General features: G+C 44.4%; 1 protein-coding gene across 1 annotated transcript; it reads right to left on the bottom strand.

The window, feature by feature from the left end:
- Positions 1–854: 854 nt before the first annotated feature.
- LOC311231594 (uncharacterized protein C4orf54-like) lies at positions 855–19,148 on the bottom strand (the record flags this gene model as incomplete). Its single annotated transcript, XM_084318222.1, has 3 exons — positions 855–960; positions 14,073–17,891; positions 18,294–19,148. The coding sequence occupies 2 exons, from the start codon at positions 19,146–19,148 to the stop codon at positions 14,103–14,105; spliced, it is 4,644 nt and encodes a 1,547-aa protein (XP_084174348.1). The 3' UTR covers positions 855–960; positions 14,073–14,102.
- Between the last annotated feature and the right edge of the window lie 1,834 nt (positions 19,149–20,982).

The raw sequence follows: 20,982 nt of genomic DNA, 5'->3' as shown, positions 1-20,982 counted from the left end.
GTTGATGACAAACTGGTCATTAGAGTATTAGGTGACTAAGGCTTTTTTGAGTAAAAAAAAAAAAAAAGACATTTGGCATCACATCGTGAATATGAACTAGTCATTGATGTAGAGAGGTAAGAGGTAATTTCGTATGATTGTATTTCATTTTCAGGATGTGTCATTTAGTAAATTCTATTTACTTCTATTTCTAAATCTAATTGCACAGACTGTTCAACTAGTTCAACCAAGTCCCAACTAAGAATTCCTTGAGCCAGGGGACAGCCTTAAAGGAACTTTAAGATTAGATTATTGTCTAACTCCAGGGTAGATGGCAAATAAGCAAATTTCCCAAAAGGTTGGCGTGTTCCTTTAACAAAGACATTACCTTGAAACGCCCACTTGGTTTTAAGTCCTTCCCTGCATGAACTGTTCAATTGTCACTAGATTTGCCATTTTCACTGTGTTCTCTGGAATCAACAAGTTAATCACAGACGGTCCCTGTCCTCAGAAATATGGGCGAAGAAGGCCATGGGTGGATTACTTACACAAGTAAGTAACTACATTTCACTAAATGTTTTGATGAAAATAACTGAACATTATTTATGGAATAATACCGGAGATAAAATAAAATGAAATAAATAAATAAAAAGCCTCCCTTATTTACGTTTGAATAGCTAAATATTGCAGTGTACAGAGATCCGTATTCTAGACAGCTGTTGTTTTACATAGTGGTGTCAGTGCTAACATGGCATCAGTCACAGGACAAAGTGTAGGCAGCGATGCACACAGTAGCTTATGCACACAAAGCCTAACAGCAGAACAAGGGGTTAGGAGTTGGAAACGGCTTGTGTTGGATGCTGTGGGGGTTTGATCTTGAATGTGGCGCAGTGGGACTTGGAAGGGTAGAGGGGCCTGGTAGGTTGGTGGTGAAATATGCCAGTGAAATCAATCAAAAGGCAGATTCCTCAGTGGGCATATCTAAAATTGACAAAAGACAAAAAATTGGCGTTAGGATTCAATTGGAAGCAATAATAGAGGAAAGAATGTAGATTTTTTTACTAAATACAATGATCTCCGTCTACTCTAAACGGTTGTGATTATACTGCAACTGTCCGCTTGTTTTCACATGTGTGTGTTTTACTCCCCTTTAATCTCAGGGGTGGCCACACGTTTCATCAATCCCAAATTCCTCATCATCATTTGTATCTGGTAGGCTTGGTGAAGCAATAGATACATTTTTTATTTATTATTATTCTTTACTCCCAAAATGCAGCTTGGATCATTATTTAAACATAATCACTTATTCACTTTAAGCAATCAGGTAATTGCCAAGATCAACAAATTAGGGCTCGACAGATCAGTCGGCCTTTTACTGATGTATTGTATCGACAAGAGTGCCACAGATGAAGCACAGATTGAGTTCCACACAACGATAGCGCAATAAATGCATAACTCCTGTGGCATGTAAAAAGAAAATTATACTATATATATTTTTTTTTGTTCTAATAGAAAATGCCTATTTTCCATCTTTGAAAGACATGTTGATCTAACCTTGTTCTTGTTTTAAGCACAAGGGTACTTATTTGTGAGACAAAAAAACATTCACGTACAAGATAGGCCTACATGCAAGAAAAGGTCTATTTTTCATGCTGTCAAGTATATCGTCAGATATATTGGATAAATCACCCAAATATTGAGAGCCAGATAAAACCTCACCCCATCTCTCACTCTACATTTCAGGCAGGATTAGCTCTCAACACATTTTCAGTTCTTGACTTTAAATCATACTTTAAACCAAACCATTCACAAATACTTTAACACAGTACATGCTGTCAAGTATATCAGGAGATATATTGGGTAAATCTGACATTTAACCTCCCAAATATTGAAAAATCCGTATGGGAGCCAGATAAAACCTCACCCCATCTCAGTCACTCCCACCCTACGTTTCAGGCACGACTAATAGCTCTCAATGCATTTTCAGTTCTTGACTTTAAATCGGCTGACCCTCCGTCCGTCCCTCCCTCTGGCCGAATCACTGCCGGGGCAAGTCGCCCCATTTGTTTACGTATAGGAGCGCTGGAGGTCACCGGCCCTCCCCGCCCCTCTCTCCCTCCCCGTTTAGGAAGAGGCAGGGTGGGGGGGGGGGGGGGGCTATTAAAAGTTGACCCTACGGCAGCCTCTCAGACGGCCCTCCAGGCCAGAGCAGCAGCGGCAGCAGCAGTAGCATCTGATCCGTGCAAGCAGCTGTTCCCTCCCTGCCTCAGCACAACAAATACTTTACATCGCCTGACCTTTTCTCCCTGCCTCACTATCCCAGCCATGCCCGCCCCCCCGCCACCCACACCCCCCCCCCCTGCCCATAAAACACCAAACACCTCCGTCCGCACCCCCCCACTCACTCACTCGCTCGCCAACTACACCAACACACGTGTGCACATACGCTCACATAGACCGTATTCATTGCCCACCACACGCATATTCTTCATACACCTACCGCCAATAGAACTCACACACACATGCGCATGCTTGTGCACGCAGCCGCACACACGCACACACACATTCGCACACATCTACCTACCTACCCGCCCCACGCATGCACACACGCATACATACCCATAGACCACCCACCAATGGCTAATGATACAAACACACACACACACACACACAAGCCCCCAACACATGCACACACAGACGCCCCCAACACACACACACACACACACACAGTACATATGCCCCACACACATATCCATATCCCCCACCAATGATAACAACACACACACACACTCCCTGTGTTCCACTGCCCCACCCCCTGCTAGGCCCCTGCCTGCCACTCATCCATCTTACATGTACGCCTGATGCACTTGTATGAGCGCTCCGACACATTAGCTGAGAAAGGGCCGTGAATAGTTGTAAGTTGTAAGTGTGGCCATGGGTGCATACGAGAAACCGAGAGAAAATGTAGTCTTGAGGACAGGTGGGTGTCCCCATTTACTTACAAATGAACGAAAGCAAGTGGTAATCTGTGCCCCCTAGATAGTATACAGCTGTTATAGCTTGGGATGGAATGACGTGATGAGAAAACAAGTATTTCTTTCTTTCTTTTTCTTTCTTTATTTCGCCCTCTTTCTTTTCATGTTTGAATGTTGTACTTTTGGATAGAAATCCGTGTGTCTTAAAATCATTTTCAGTATGAGTATGAGATATTCCATTTGTAATGTTAATAGGTTATTAAAAGCTATAAATGTAAATTGAAGCTATACAAGGCTTGTTTTGCAATGTCATTAAACAGTGGCCTAAAATAGACCTGTCTTTTGACTTATGATAGGATGGCAAAGCTGCGACAAGCTTATTTTCGATCTGTAAATATATAGGCCGGTATATCTCATGTTAGGACTAGGCATCGGCACCGATTACCCGATTAGATTATATTTAGATTTGATTTGATTTGATTTCAATTTGATTCAATATCGATTAATTTGGTCAACTGAGTTCAGCAGAGGCGCAAGGCAAACTAGAGACATCTGAAGTACGGGATGTGTGCTAACATTTAGCAAAGATCTTCACACATCCACTGAAAAGGCATCAATTAAGGGATTTATCTGGGGATTTTAAGAATAAATGTGATTCGATTCAAACAAAACTATTTGTTATTGACCCCCCCCGCCCCCATCATGTTGCAAAGACATCCAAAAAACTCGTTGTATAAAACATTGATTTGAGAAAACGAATATCCTGCGAACAAGATAAAAACCAGCTTAGTATTTATTTAGTCAAAGGAGGACTAATCATTGCTGCTGTTATTTATTTGTGAAATAATATGAAATAAAATTGTATTTTACAACAGCAACAACATTATATCAGTCTGTCTTGTTACGATAATCGTTTGATTCTCTGGGATGAGAGGTCATTTATGTCAATGTAATAATAACTGCACTACTGGACACTCATCACTTCCATATATATATATACTGTATATATATATATATATATATATATATATATATATATATATATATATATACTGTATATATGTATTATATATATATATATATATATATATATATATATATATATATATATATATATATATATATATATATATATATATATATATATATATATATATATATACTGTATATATGTATATATACTGTATATATAGTACTGATAGACAAATGGATTGTTCCGATTCTATCTCCTGGCATGCAGGACATGAAACAAACAAGATCATATTGACAACTAGATGAATGAGCTCAGAATGAGCTTTAGTAGCGGCACGGTGGTGACGTAGTGGTTAACAGCAAGAAGGTCCAGGGTTTGATTCCTGCTTGGGGACCAGGTTTCCGCGATGCCAGGTACCCAGGTGGGGTATCTCCCAGGCCTTTCTGTGTGGAGTTTGCATGTTCTTCCCGTGCTCACAAGGGTCCCCCCCCCCCCCCGATAAGAGAAACCCAATGGAAAAACATGCATAACAGATCGCTGACGCTGTCGCGTCCCTGACGAAAACGGGCAGGAGCACTTGGATTGGTCCCCGGGCGCGGTACCTCGCCAACGCCCTGTCTGCTCCCGGCTGCCCTTGGGGGGAAGGACGACAGGATGGGTCAAGTGCAGAGCTCAATCGCATCGGTGACCCTAAAAACAGTGCATGTGTGTGTTTGTGTTATTATTTAGACTGCAGACCTCCGAATGAATGGATATCGCTAATAAAAGAAATAACGATTAAAACCCGACTATACTCGTGATTGGCGTTGAATGAGTTAAGAGTGGGTGTCAGACGAGAGGGAAGACTGTCAGGTTTTAAACTGTGGATACCAAACAGAAGGTAAAGATGACTTTGAACTGTACAGTAACAGTAATCCAGAACTATTTCATTGCACTGTAAAGAAACAGATTTTATAGTATGTCACATCAATGTCATTCATGTCTTTCACATTCTACTAAAACTGAATCAAACCATAAACAAGGTGGCCTGTTGGGACTTGGGATGTTAGATCCTAATGTGAAAAACTGATTGTATGTCTGAGGAGAAGACTGGTACTCATCACCTGCCCACTTTGACAACCTAGGATGGCTTAGAGTAGACGACAGAGTACAGCAACTTGCAATGGGCCTGGTCTACAAGATACACTACACGACTAAGGTACCCATGTACATGGCAAAATACTTCCCAAAGGTCAGTGAATACCACGACCACAACACCAGAGGGAATCATGTTAAACCCAGATTCGGCTCAAACAAGGGACTAAAACGTTTCGCAATTATGCCACATCAATGTGGAACGCCCTACCCACAGCTGTAAAGGAATGTGAATCACTACCCACTTTTAAAACCACTCTCAAGGAGCACCTACGGGAGACTGCAATTCGAAACTGGCCCCTGTAAATGTCCAAACCCAACCCCCGCCAATGTACAGTAAACGTCCTAACCCAATAATACACGAGACCCTCTTCTTGGGACCAAGTAAGGTTTCGTCGATAATCCAATGTACAGTTACACCCCCCCCCCCCAACCCAACCGCCCCCCCACCCCACCCACCCAACCACCTCCAATGTACAGTTCCCCCCCCCTCCACCCCACCTACCCAACCTCCTCCAATGTACAGTTTCTTCGTCAAATGTATATACTCTCTTTTTTACTCTTTTTGTATCACAAACAGTACTGTATTTGTAAATCTGGTATGTCATAAGTGTATAGATGTAGATTGATTGATTGATTGAAAACTTTATTAACAGATTGCAGAATGGGTACAATACAGTACAGCTCAATACACACAATTGTTAAGGGGATGCAGACCAGAGAAAGACTTTCGTCTTGTTTACATCAGGGTCCCCCATTTTCAATTCATCAGGACATATATGACATACATGACATAGAGATAGTCAGTACTGCTACATCTATACATTTATGACATACCAGATTTGCAAATACAGTACTGTTTGTGATACAGAAGGAGTCAGGAAAAGGGAGTATATACATTTGACGTAGAAACTGTACATTGGAGGAGGTTGGGTGGGGGGGGTTGGGTACACTGGGATATTGACAACCATACTGGGTAATCTACATTGGAGGTGGTTGGGGGGGGGGGGCACACTGTATATACAAGCAAAACTGTACATTGAGGGGGGGGGGGGGGGGGGAGACACTGTACAAACAAACAAAATTGTACATTGGACTATTGACAAGCAGTACTGTCTATCTGTATGTCATAATGTTATGATGAATTGAAAATGGGGGACCCTGATGTAAACAAGACGAAAGTCTTTCTCTGGTCTGCATCCACTTAACAATTGTGTGTATTGAGCTGTACCCATTCTGCAATCTTTTCAATCAATCAATCAATCAATCAATCAATCAATCAATCAAACCAGTTCATTCATCTCTCATCTATGTAACTCTAACCAGTTCATTAGTCTCTCCATCTATGTAAATCTAACCATATTTGCATATCTATTGCCATCTATAGAATGGCATCCCAGCGTGCCCTCAGAAAACTCAACATCATTCCGCCATCCATTTTGCCACTAGTGCACCCTTCACCACTCACCATTGTGACCTTTATAACCTGGTGGACTGGACATCTCTTCACATCAGAAGGCTTCTTCACTGGCTTCAAATAATTTACAAAACCATACTTTCGAAAACACCTCTCTACCTCTCCTCCCTTCTGCACGTCTCCACTTCTAAGTACTACAGCCTAAGGTCCAGCAACTTCATCAAACTCACCATCCCCAATGCCTGCACGGTTTCTGGACGCAACACCTTCCGATTTGCTGCTGCATCTGACTGGAACACATTACAAAACACCCTTAAACTCACTGCCCTCACATCGCTCACTGCTTTTAAACAAAATCTGCAACAGATCTTAACCGACTGTTGCACCTGCTGACTGCCTCCCAATCGCACGCATAACCCTCTAGACTATTCTCTCCTCCCCCTAAGCCCCCTCACCTACCTCCCTCCCTCTCCCTCTTTCTTCTCTCTCTCTCCCTCTGGTTCTCGCTCTCCCTCTCTCTCCCTCTGGTTCTCACTCTTCCTTTCTCTTTTTCCCTTTCTCTTTTCCCCTCTCTCGCTTTCATTCTCTCTCCCTTATTTATTGTTGTCCTTGTATACTATTGCTACTGTCATTTTGTATTTTATTTACTTATGCATGTACATAACCTTGTTTATTTTTTTTTTAATGGGGGACCCTGATGTAAACAAGACGAAAGTCTTTCTCTGGTCTGCATCCCCTTAACAATTGTGTGTATTGAGCTGTACTGTATTGTACCCATTCTGCAATCCGTTAACACTACTGCATGCGCAGTAGTGCACCGCACGGTACAGGCCCCGATGCCCCGCCCACGCACAGTACAGGCCCCGACGCCCCGCCTACGCACAGTACAGGCCCCGACGCCACGCCTACGCACAGTACAGGCCCCGAAGCCCCGCCCAGGCATTGGGCGCTGCGGCTCTGCAGATTTACCCTATTGGTTGTACAATGAATGAGTCATGAGACACGCTCATTTGAAAATGTAAATTGGTCTGATGGTGGTACTAGACTAGAGGAAAGGTTGTGGGCCGGTCACCCAAAGTTAATAGCATCAGATCATGAATGTGCACAGCAGATTTTGTGGCAATCCAGTAATTACTTTTCAAGACATCTTGTCCTCGGTTTGGCCTGATGGTGGCACTAGAGCAGCGGTTCTCAAACTATGGGTCGTGACCCAAAGTGGGGTTGTGGGTAGGTGACGCGCAAAAAGAAAAATATAGAAAGAAAATCTATATATTTCTTTTAATGTTCTGCCAACATATTTTGGCTAAATATGCCTTGTTTTATAAATGTGTATTGATAACATAGTGCTGTAATAAGATTTTCTAATAAATATGCATGATCAAGTTCAACGTGTGCTTTTATTTTGATATTCCTTAATTCCACGTTGAAATTACGCGATACATTAAGTGTGGGGTCTAAAGAAAAATCCTAAATAAAATGGGGTCGTCCCGTCGTGGTATAAAAAAGTTTCACTAGAGGAAACGTCATCACCAAAATCAATATGTGTCTTCCTCTTGGGGTCATGAATGTGCACAGCAAATTGCATGGAAATTCGGCCATTACTTTTTGAAATATCTCGGTTGCAGTCTTACTTACAGACTTACGAACGGAGTCTGATTACAAAACCTCCTTGGCAGAGGTAACAAGGTTCCATTACCATGTTACTCAGTCATTCTAAAATGTTACCTCAGCAGTTAAAGCTTTCATGACACAGATTAAGAATAACTCAACGCAAAGTGTCACTAACTAGAATAGTTTCATGCCAATAGCAAACTGGCCATTGGGAGTACCGGTGGGCCGGGTGAGCTACCCATGATGCAACAGGCAGGAAACCACGCAGACCCACGTAGCTACCTGCACATGCATGTGTCCGACAAAATGTCCCTCAGTGCCAGATCGTCCATGACTGAGAGAGTGAGTGACCACATTTAGTCTGTGACAGAGCCATTCATTACAAGAGTTTGGCCAGGTTGGAAAGTATGGACGCCATGCTGTGACCACCTTATCATAGTGTTCCACTATGCCACTGACACTCAAGAACTTTTTTTGGAAACGTCGCTGTCCAACCTCTGGTAATAAATAGCTCTGGTCCGTGACTGAGTGAGTGAGTGACCACAATTAATCCGTGACTGTCTGAGTGAGTGACCACAATTTGCTGTGCATAGCCCACAGCGACAGTATACTTGCACGCAAGTGCAAGGGTGATGCATCACCGACCTACTTTGATTCTTCACCAGCAGGCATCCTCCTGGCTATGACTACGTTGTGTCTTTTTAAGTAGGCTAGTCTCCAATTTAGATTTTTCTCAAATGTTTTTAAACAACAATAGGTATCAGTATTTCACAGGATTTTCCAGTAGTGATAATCCATTCAAACTTAATTTCCCATTAGTTACTTACAACCACTGAAAATCTAACGCCCCCTCCCTCTCCCCTGCCCTCTGAACGAAATAGAAATTGAGGTCTTGCACGGAATGTCTGTGTAGTTCTTTGTCTTCCAACATGGCTGCCTGTAACATAGCAACCATTGTTTTGTACATGGCAATGGAAGAGACAATGGTTGCTATGTGCAAAGCCACGGTTGTTATGAGTTGATATATGAGAAATATATCAACAAAAACATACTAATTTGGTGTCTTATTACTGGATATTGTAAACACGTCACATTAGAACATTAATATCATGAATGTCCAGTCTACCTACTCTACCCCTGCACATAAATGTGGCATTTACTTTTGAAAGAATGGTTACCAATGGTTACAGGCAGCCATACTGGAAGAAGGGGAACTACACAAACATTCTGTGCAAGGCCTCTATTGATCTCGGACCATGCACTCTGCACCTGTGCGCACACATCGTGTCAATGGAAAGCTAACGTGAGGCTAAAATGATCCAAACAAATGAAGTATGAAGAAGAGTAGGCTACAGACATTCAAAGATGTGTCTGCTTTGTGAAAACACCCGATGCCCGGTAACGACGCCTATTGTCTTTCCTGAAGCAGGTGAAATAACTGAAAAAAGTCAAACAGAACCAAACTGCTCGTTCAGATCACCATTTCCCGCTAGCACAGAGCGTGGTTACGAAAGCATTGTGTTGTTGCAGGAGTGTCACACATCCCACTGAATGCATTAAGTCCAATGTTTATCTCCTGTAGGGCTGAGACGATATGCCATTTGGAAGAATCGATAAATTGGGACAAAATTATCGATAAATATCTATGTTTTTAATTATTAATATAAATGTATATAAAGAAATATATAGATATATATATTAAACAAATATATATATATATATTATTATCACACACACACAAACTAACGTTAAATATTTTTTTTCTTTTTTAAGAAAAAGGTATTTTAAGTTAACCCTTTTTTTCATATGCAAACCAATCTATTTCACGCAGTTATCGATAATTATCGATAAATAGATAAGTGGTCTCAGCCTTAATCTCCTGCTAACCGTTTACCTGAAGTTCTCCCTCTCTGTCTCTCCCTCCCCCCTTCTCCCTCTGTATGCGTCTCTCTCTCTCTCTTGTGCACCCCTTCTCTCCCTGTGTGTCTCTCTCTCTCCCCTCTCTCTGTCTCTCATGTTCTCTCCTGGAGAACTGAGTGTATACTGTATGTATATGCCTCTCTCTCCTCATCTCCTTCTGTATGTGTTTCTCTCTGTTATCTCTACCCTGTCTCTCTCCCTCCGTGCGTCCGTGCGTGCGTGCGTGTGTGTGTGTGTATTCTGTGCCTCCCCTCTTTCTGTCTCTCCCCCCTGTTTTCCCACTTGGTTGGAGAGAGAATCTAAAGCTGCAGTTATAGACATGTGTGATTGGACTGTTTGTAGCCTAGGCTACTACATGGACACTTAAATTGCCGGGGGAAATCATTAAGGACAATAAGTATACACTGCCATGGTAATGATAATATCAGGTTCAGTAGCCTACTGGTGAATAAATTAAATAAATGGTGCATTTATATAGTGCTTTTATCAAAAGCGCTTTACAATTTGTTCCTCACATTTGACCCATTCACACACACATTCACACAACGAGGGCGGAGGCAACCATGCAAGGTGCCAACCTGCTCATCGGGAGCAATTAGGGGTTAAGTGTCTTGCTCAAGGACACTTCGACACGTTGCCCAGGAGGAGCGGGAATCGAACCGGGAACCTCAGGATTACCAGACGACTGCTCTACCTCCTGAGCCAGTGTCGCCACCCGGGTACAGCATGCAGTACATGATTATATTTAAATTCATAGCTTGTAAATCGTCTATTAGTAGCCTTTTGGTTGAGGAACAGCGTGTTTTGTAATGTGACTCTTTCAACAACTATTTTATTTTTGTCATTATGGCTCCTGAGTAGTTGGCCAAGTCTGAGTACCACTGGCTTAGCAGTAACCGTCCATGATGCTTATAAAAGTGGTGGTATTATGGGCTGGTGTGTTTGATGAATGTGTGTCGAGAGGGGGCGGGGGGCGGCGGAGAATCTGCGGGCCGGTTGTGGTGGGCCGGTCTGGGCTAAAAAGTCCAGGGCCATTTTTTTTTTTCTTAGTCCGTCCCTGGTTTCATGTGACACCGTCCAACCATGTAAACAAACTTGTCTGGCACTATCAAAATAGCCCCCGACAGTGTGTAATGCAGAGAAAAAGGAACTCGGTCCTCGTCGAAAATCCTATCTCCCATCAAGCCTAGCCAGAGTCGAATCAGTGTCGAGTTACCAGTCGTGAAAACTACCGGGTGTCTATTAACACTATCACCTCCCTCCCACGGACACCCCAGGCTCCTGCATTAGCACCATTTACAACAGGACAGCACAAACATAGCAGTCGACATGACGTCGCGCGTCAGGTCATCCGCTCAGATCCACATGCCTGCGGTCGTAATGTTGGACTCGATAAGCCCCGACCAAAACGAACCCTTTCCGGAGTCAATCTTTGGGAATGTTTTCTCAGAACTATAGACGTCGTCTACCTTTCACTTGCCAGTAGCCGCTATGACATCATCGTAGGGATGTTCAGTTCTAAAATAAATTATAAAAATGTAAAACATATTATTCTCACAGGTGGGATTGTACACCTGCGAGGATAGAGTACGATATGAACTCTGTGTGACCTTGGTGTGACCTCTGTGTGACCTCTGTGTGGGTCAAAGTTTCAAAGGGCAGTACACCAAAGACCAAATTATGCATTGTGTAGGTAGGGTTTGTACTGAATAAGGAACTGGGATGTGAAATCTAATCTGAAGTGAATTAACGATGGTCAAGGAATATCTGATATAAGCGACTGTATAGTTAAAGGGGAATTCCACTCTTATATTTGTAGAAAAGCTGCTTTACTCCAAAATAAAATGAGCTCACACCCAGCTCTGTACATCTCTGGCCAGAGATATGGCCCTAAACGACTGCTCCAGTTTCCTGCTTTACTAGGAAGGACTACACTGAGGCGAAAAAGGGTGAGCATCAGACCACATTGACAGTGTTGTGAAGAAGGCACGACAACGCCTCTACTTCCTCAGGCGCCTAAGGAAGTTCCAAGTCAGTCAGAAGATCCTTAGGAACTTCTACTCATGTACAATAGAGAGCATCCTGACTGGCAACATCACCTCCTGGTTTGGGAATAGCACTGCACAAGACCGTAGCAGACTACAAAGAGTGACACGTTCAGCCGAATGCACAATTGGAGGGGGGCTTCCCACCCTCCAGAACATTTACAACAAGCGGTGCAGGGGGAAGGCTAAGATAATCATCAAGGACTCCAGCCACCCGAACAACTGCCTCTTTGAACTGCTGCGGTCAGGCAAGCGATACCGGAGTCTTAAGGCGAGCACAGAAAGACTCAGAAGAAGCTTCTATCCCCAGGCCATCAGGCTGCTAAACGAACAATAAACACTATGCAACAACCATCAAATGCACACAGCACACACACCCACACTCACTTAAACAAACAACACACTGCAGCACCCACTCTCCACACTTTAGATCACACAAACACACTTTATATTTTTTGATAAAGGATTTGCACTACAACTCGTACACCTACTGTAAATTGTACCTAAATTGCACCTCATCCCATTTCTGCCTTGCACTATATAGTATTGTATATTAGTACACTGCATAGTATATTGTATATTATATGGTAACTCAGTTACGTTTATTCTGCATCAAACATTGTACATATGTCTATACTGAACACTGTGACCTCATTTTTTTACTTCTAATTTACATGCTATACTATGTTATTTTATTTCATACTTATCTTGTCTTGCACAGTCTCTGGAGCGTAACAGTAAGAAGCATTTTGTATAAAAGTATTCTGTACTTCTGTATGACAACTATTAAAGAAACTTGAACTTGAACTTGAACCACGCTAGACAAAGGTTTCCACTCCTTCCAAACACAAGGAGGGCTGAGTGTTTATTTCTGGTTACTCTATCACCTGGCAAAAGAGAGAGAGTGGGAAGCTGTTTGAGAGAGAGAGAGAGAGAGAGAGAGAGAGAGAGAGAGAGAGAGAGAGAGAGAGACAATCGAGGTATCAGGAATCACCGATTACCCGTCCATTGTAGTTCTTTGAAATTGAGTGAGGGTAAAGCGTCACTATGACACTGAGCTCTACCAAATAAGCACCTTCCATTGCCAATGTTTCTGAGCAGAGACTGCTTTGGCCAGCCACAATTCTGGTTTATTGCTCAGATCAGATGGTTTTATTTGGATGTTTTAAATGTGGCCAATATCAGATTCCAGTGTGAACTGGTCACTCACCTGAACTGACCTGTGTGCGCAAATTAACGATAACGAAGATGGACGTAAACAGGACACTGGAGTCACTGAGCTATTTCTTCTTTCAATATTATATTATTATTATTATTATTATTATTATTATTATTATTATTATAATTATAATTATAATTATAATTATAATTATTATTATTATTATTATTATTATTATTATTATTATTATTATTATTATTATTATTATTATTATTATTAAAACACAGACTGGTTATGATATGTTCCCTCAAGTACAGTACAGAAATATCACCCCAAATACTGATAAGGTAAACACCTCACTGTCCCTCCACTGACCACCTCCATCACAACTGTCCTCCACGTTTCTATGAGGTTTGTATTTACCAAGTGACTCACGCCAGCGCAAAATTGTGATGAATGACAATTTTTTTCTTGCAAGGTTGCATCGCAATAAAAAATACCTGTTTTAGGACAACATGTATATGAAAGTGGCCCACATCAGAATTTAAAAGATCAGATTCTATGCGATTTGTGCTGTTCACACTGGGAATAAAACAGATCAGAGTCTATATGAGCAAAATAATCTAATTTTGGGCCACATTTGCCTGCCGTGTGAAATGTAGCCATAGAGAGAAGTTATGCCTCAATCTGGTCAATGAGTTTAATGTTGCTTTGCTGAAAGGAAACAACACTGCATGGCACAAAACTACACCTGGTACAAGTTATTTGGAAATCAGGGGTCCATACGGTGTAATGTACCATATTCATCATTCACATATCTGAATATACTGTATGTAGGATGATGTTTAGGGTGACTCACCTGTGTGCCTGCGTGCATGCATCCTGTGGGTTACCGGTGCTCCACTACGAAGCTCATAGTCGTTCCATCGAAGGAGGGCGGGGCGATGATTCTCGGACCTTGTGGCGCTGTGATGCTGATGACTGGCTTCCTCTCTGACGTGGCTCCGCCTCCCCGGGTGGCGACGTGTCCCATAGTCACCGGCAGCCGCTGAGGCACCTGTGTGGCGTTCCCCGTGGCACTGTAATACGGGGTCTCCGCGCTCGTCATGTCCTGAACCAGCCGCTGGGCGTGCTTCCCTGGTTCCCTACTCGCGTCCCCGGACCCAGGCTGACACATGGCCTGTGGCGGCACCACCTGCCCGGCCAGCGTGGTGGGGGAGGGGATGAACCCGGGGTAGATCACGTAGGTGGGCGCGTACGCCGCTCCCGGGCTCAGTGCCAGGGGCGACACGCACACGGGCACCACCGGGGCCGCGACGGCATTCACCGGAGAATGGGGCATGGGTACGTCCACGTACTGACCTGTCTCGGGGTCAAACAGCCGCTTGGTGGTGGCCTGTACCGGCGTGTCCACAAGGTAGTAGTGGCCTGTGGTGGGATCCAAGAGCATCTTCCGCTGGGTGTGCGGGAAAGGCTCTCCGGTCAACGGGGGAGGGGACAGGGTGGGGATGGAGGGGGAGAAGCAGAATACCTGTGGTGGAGGCCCTTGTACAGCTGCTGGTATTGGGTGGTGATAGATGGTAGCAGACGGGTGCTCGGGCAACCGGGTCTCCATGATGAAAGGAGACCTTATTGTGGGCTGTGCTGAGCACATAGAATTGCCTTCGCTGGAAAGTATGTTTGGCGGTGCCAGGTCTCGGTTTGGCCGTTTGATTTCACTTGCACAGCCCCCGCCCGGTATGGTTAAATAGTTCTCAGAGTCCGAGTTACCCACTGTGGCAGTGGTACTGGCGGGGCTGCTTTTGACCTTTCCCTGGTCCATCTGCCCACATTTCGGGGGAGTGATTTTCAGTGACAGTGGAGCCATGGGGGTCTTGGAGACAGAGCTTTTTACAGAGAGCGTTTGTGACAGTGAGCTACTTTGTGGAATATCATCACTTAGGGAGCTCACGTTGACAGGTGTCTTATTGCTATTCCCAAAATGGAGGACACTTTTGTTGCTAAATGTTTGACTCTTTTGCGAATGAGTCTTAAAGGTGTCCTCATTGTATGGCACGTGGATAATTCTAACAGATCCTTTGTCTTGCTGAGCCTTGGATATTTCTGACCTTGAGGTATTCAGGAAAGGTTGAGAGAACCTGTCTGTGTTACTTTCAGAGTCATTCAGTCGAACACTCCCTACCACCGCCCCCATCTCCTCTGCACCTTGTTCCTCGCTGGCAATGAGAGAGAGGACATGGCTGTCCGTGATCGGGCGAGGGGCCTGAGTTTTCCTTTTCCATTCATTTCTGTCAAAAACGTAGAGCTGCTCCATCGTTTTGACGGCAGCTTTTAGTTTCTCTAAAGCAGCCTGTTTGGGTATTTTAGGCTCAGATTTCCTCTCACCCGAGTCACCCGTCAACTTGTCCTGCCTCTGCCTTGTCAATCTGCTTTCGATGTTCATCTGCAGTTCCGCGCGGTCGGGGTGGAACTGTTTGGCTAAAGCAGGCGCCGCTCTGCCTGCCATCCAGTGTGACGACGCGGTTTCACCCCTGGAGGCCTCACATGAGACTGGGGGAGACCACCTGTCGGTCTCCGCTTGTTTCTGAGACGGCGCCTCGGCCACAACAACCCCGGGTTGTTTAACGTTGCAATTTGTTTTCACCGAGTGGCATTTAATCACAATTGGAGCTGGCAATAAAAGCTTACCCTGTGCCCTGTTGGCCTTATCCTCATCAACTGTCGCAGAAGGGACAGCGGGACATTTATTATCATTATTATCCAGGGAAACAAAGCGATAGGAACTTTTCACTAATTTGCGCACATCTCTGACGTGATAGATTGGCGGCTGGAACTTGTATTTGTTCTCCCTAATGTCCCTGACTGTGAAGTGTGGGATCTTATCTGAAACGTAACATTTGGAGTCACCTGTTGCCTTCAGCGTGTTGATGGTGTTAAATCTAATTTTGGGGGTTAACAAGCTGGCGATGTTCAGTGAATACCCTTTCGTTTCTTTCACGCTCCTCAGGCGTATTTTTATCTCCGGTTTCTTGGCCTCCTTCTCACCGTGATCTGTGTCGTTGCCCACGGTCACCTCCCTCTCACCTATCTGTGGACAGGTACCGGTGGCAGGTGTACTGGGGTCCTCTGATAAACCCTCCTCCTTCGAAAGACGCTGGGAGTCTCCCCCCACTGTGTTTTCTTTAGTGGACGGCGGGTCACTTACGGCTTTGTGGATTTCAAGCTCCTTCTGGGGTTCTTGCTCGCCATCCTTCCACGATTTAAACGCACTATTTTGACTATGGTTAAGCTGTACCTTCGGCGGCTCGCCCGCCGCATCCGTTGTCTCATCATCGGGCCCTTTTTCTTTTGACGGTGGGATGTCTGACGCATCGTTGCCCCTCTGCTCCTCTGCGGCGGGCTCACAAGAATTAGGCCTACTTCCCGCCACGCACTGTTCGTCGAGAGAACTACCGGCGGTGAATCCTGAACTCGTGTCCGAGGCTTGCCTGTGCATGCCGCCTCTCCTCTCCCTCGCCCCCTCCTTCTCCTTGCACTGGAGGCACGGCGAGTGAGGCGGATGCGTGTCCCGTATCTCACCCCTCTCCATCTTGCGCTCGTGTTCGAATTGCATCTTTTTGGAAATCACATTTTTCAAGAGACTCGATGCGAAAATGGCCTTCTTGTGCACGTCCCCCGCGTCGCCGCCGTGTTGATGGTGATGGTGATGCACTTCGCACCCCGACGACCTGGCGCCCGGCGCAGCGCCTGGCACCACCTCGTCCTTGGAACGTGATCCGTGCTGCACATTTCTGGAACATTTTGGACGCTGTGCGCCTTCAGGTAACCCCGCTTCAAAATTGCAACAGAAATTCAGTGTCTCTGTCAAGGTGATAACCTCCCCTTCCTTTGGTTGAAACGGGTCTTTGAGCTCTATCTTTTCGGTGGAGGAGGATGCTTGCTGAGAACTTGTCATCTTCTTGTTCAGTGCATACATTCTGGTTTGGGAAGATCTCTTACTGCTGTTGGACTTGCCGTGTCTGCCCTTACCGTCTGCGTTCTTGCTCATCTCGAATGTCGCGCGTGAACTAGTCTTGTGGGCAATCACATTCTTCTCTCTCCCTTGGGACATATTGCCATACTTCAGGTCCATGTAGGCGGACCACTGGTTTAACCCCAGTCCATATTCAGACACCGACGACTCACTGGAGGTGCTCAGGTTGATGGCGTCGAAGTAGGGACAACCCAAACTCCGGAAGGACTTCGCGGTCAAATTACGCACCTCTTTATCGGCGTCGTCCAGCTCACTGATGGAACTCGATGCGCCGCTGGAATACTCGTTCACGTCCTTCCCTCTGAGTTTGGTGGCTCTGAGGTGCTGACGTCCTGGCGCGGGGATGAAATACTGGGCCCCCCTGTCGCACAGCAGGCCCTCGGCTCTGGCGTCGGTGGTGCTCCGCGCGAAAAAGAAGCGGCTCCTGTCTGCCACGTGGATATTGTTAGACGACGACTCGTTTAACGCCTTGGAAGAGGTCTTGATCGACAGGTGGATTTGTCCTCCGCTATTCCCACATTGGTTTTTGCACATGCTGCTCTCGTCGGAGCTGGCGCACTTGTCCGAGTCACACAGATCACTGAGCTCCTGCTCGGTGCTGACAGCCGCGCCTCTGGCGTTGCGCTGGTGCGCGTTGTTTTGCGCCTTATAGATAGATAGATAGATAGAATAGTTTATTGATTTAGAATGGAATAACACATATAAATTTTTTAACACAAGATGAACAGGTATTGATTGATTGATTGAAAACTTTATTAACAGATTGCAGAATGGGTACAGTACAGTACAGCTCAATACATACAATTGTTAAGGGGATGCAGACCAGAGAAAGACTTTCGTCTTGTTTACATCAGGGTCCCCCATTTTCAATTCATCATAATATATATATAATATATATAGTATACATATCACCATTTACCAATAGGATTAAAATAAACACAATAAAGCCATAGGCTTGTTTTTTTTCCATTTGTGGTCCTTCATGTCAATGTTTATGTTTATTGTTTAATTGTTTAATGCGAGCTTATTGCTGCCGCTGCTTCTCACCTTCGTCTGGCTCCTGCCTTCCAGGATCAACGTGCTCGCGTCGTCGCCGCTTTCAAACGAGGCATAATCCACAAACGAATACACGAGGTTGTCGTCCTCGAAGTCGAAAGTGCCCCGTCCGAGATCGTAGTCGACGTCGTGGTCGAGCTCCGTCAGTTGTATCTCGTGCGTGGTGATGTAGTGCGACTCGTCCTCCTCCTGCACGGTGGTGGTGTCGGACCCCCCGCCGCGCTCCTCGGACAGCGCCACGCTGTCTCCGCTGTCCTCCTCCGACTCCTCCGACCCCTCCGTCTTATTACTGTTGTTCAGATACATGTCCGTGTACTGCAGCTCGTCGCTGATCGCTGGGTCGAATAATTCGGTTTGGAGTTGTTTATCGTTCCCTTTTTTAATAATAAAGTCCGCGTCGGTGTTTATTATTGGATCTCCTATCAAAGTGTCCGAAGGAAGCTCTGCACCCGAGGCGGGCCTGTCTGGCCACTTTGAGTGTCCGTGTCCCCCGCCGCCGACAGAGTCCTCCTCTGAAATGATTTTGTCCTCATTGTCACAGACGTTCTTGTTCTTGCGACCCTGTGGGCTCCCGGTGCCACCACTACTGTCGTCGCACGTATGAATAACGGCGAGCTGATTATTCGCCTCGCCGGTAAAAGTCACTTTCACGGTCTTTGCGCCGCCGTCCGATTTCATATCAATAAGCAGGTCATCCAGGTCGACATAATTATTGGATTCGTCGCTTTTCGTCTCACGTTTGCATGATTTGTCCTTGTTGTTGTCCTTGTTGTTGTCTAGTGGGAGCAGCTTCCTGTAAAGTCCAGTGTCCTCTTGGTAAGTGAGAGTTTTCTCGACTGCTTCCATTTGTCCCGTTTTCTTACCGTCAGGTGGTCTTTGTTAACGATGTTATCTTGACACAGGACGGAAAACTCTGCGCGCGTCAGGGAGTGGGGAGAGGGAGAGAGAGGAGGGAGGGGGCGCCGAGAAGGGGCAGAGAGAGAGAGAGGGGGAGAGAGAGGGAGAGAGAGAGGGGGGGGTCCCTTGGAATCCCCCCTGTAATTTCTCGTCCATCTCGTTGGGGTCGTTATCTTATACATCCCGCTCTATCTATTGTGACAGACTGGCGTGTTAAAGCCTAAAAAATAAGGTCAAACGGTCAAGGGCGTATCTTGTTCCAGAAGCAAACACGGTCATAATAGTGTTTGGACTTTATTATTTTAACGTTTTTACTGTAGCACATTCTCAGGGGGCTCATACAGAACCAAGCATGTCACTGTAATCAAATAAAACAAAACATGAACTTGAAACTCAAAGTTCTCTTCAAGATTTGAAATTCACCAAGTTCAGCACCTTTCTTGGGAGAACAGCTCCTCCTGACCATGTATCCTTTAAGGGAATATGGATTTGGCAGTCTGAAATGTTATTTAGGTTGGGGGGGGGATTACATAATAGGCTAGTCTGAAGTCTGAAGATTAACATGCCTAATCAGGCTGTTCACAATTATTGCCCTTGGTGATGTCACAAGGTGGACACAAGCATGAAAAAAGGGCACACTGCAAAAAAGAGCCATACGGATAGTACATCATGGTAGATATTTAGATCACACAAATAGACTGTTTGTAAGGAGTCAAACATTAAAATGCATGGACTTAATCAAATTCAAATCTGCACAAATTATGTTTCTGGCAATAAAAAACAAATTACCAAGCAACATTCAAAAAAAATTCATGGCTATAGAGAGGCTATTGAGGCTATTGTTTATAATTTTAGAGGGCCATTAGCTTTAAAGCAACCTACGGTACGTACAACTCTTAAAAGTATGTGCATTGCAGTTTGTGGGGTATCACTCTGGAATGGATGCAAGTATAAAATTAAGCAAAAATATCAATCAATTTAAAGGTAGCTAAACAAGCACTTATGGACACATATAAGAGAGAGGAGCTTGAGCAGTAATGTGACTGCCTATTATTTTTTCTCATTTGGATATATAAAAAACTACGTTTATTTTATTTTTTATTATTTGTTATATTATTTTTCTTTTAATTCAATTATAATGTCAAATATTGTAAGGAAGGGGCAGGGCTTGATGAGTTGTTTTACTTCCCCCTGTTCCTTCTCGAACACTTATTGTATGGAAATAGTCTTTGACTATTTACCCTTTTGTTTTTTAAACTTGTTTTATGTTTCTATGTTCGAGACAAATAAAAATCAAATCAAATCAAATGGGCCATTTTCACGGTGGCCATTTTGACATTTAATTGCAGGGTAAGCTGTAATTAATAACATGAATCATATAGTCTCATTCCATTTAGGTGCGTCATGGCCATTCCAGTGAGACAGCATGCACAATACCAGGGCCCTGGTACATCTACATGGAGTGGGACCATAATTAATGTTATTAATTACACCAGTAATTACACCCTGCTATGACATGTCAAAATGGCTGCTGTGAAAAGGGCCTATTAGCTTTGATTCATCAACAAGCTGTGTTTTTTGTAGCCAGGAACACTGCTTAACATATGCACTACCGAGTTTGTAAATATGCTTTTTACTCTTGGGTGTGGGGTATAGTCAGGCAGGGAAACACATCATTCATTTAACATGTGGTGTGTGCTATACCCACAAACACGGCATCCCCAATACAAGGGAAGAAGTGCTGGAAAATAAATGATTCAAATTAGATTTAGACAAATGTATT

The sequence above is a fragment of the Notolepis coatsorum genome (assembly GCF_963971535.1).
Source record: "Notolepis coatsorum genome assembly, chromosome: 7".
Classification (NCBI taxonomy): Eukaryota; Metazoa; Chordata; class Actinopteri; order Aulopiformes; family Paralepididae; genus Notolepis; species Notolepis coatsorum.
Note: the sequence above shows the minus strand (reverse complement) of the source record. Positions and strands in the feature narration are given on the sequence as shown.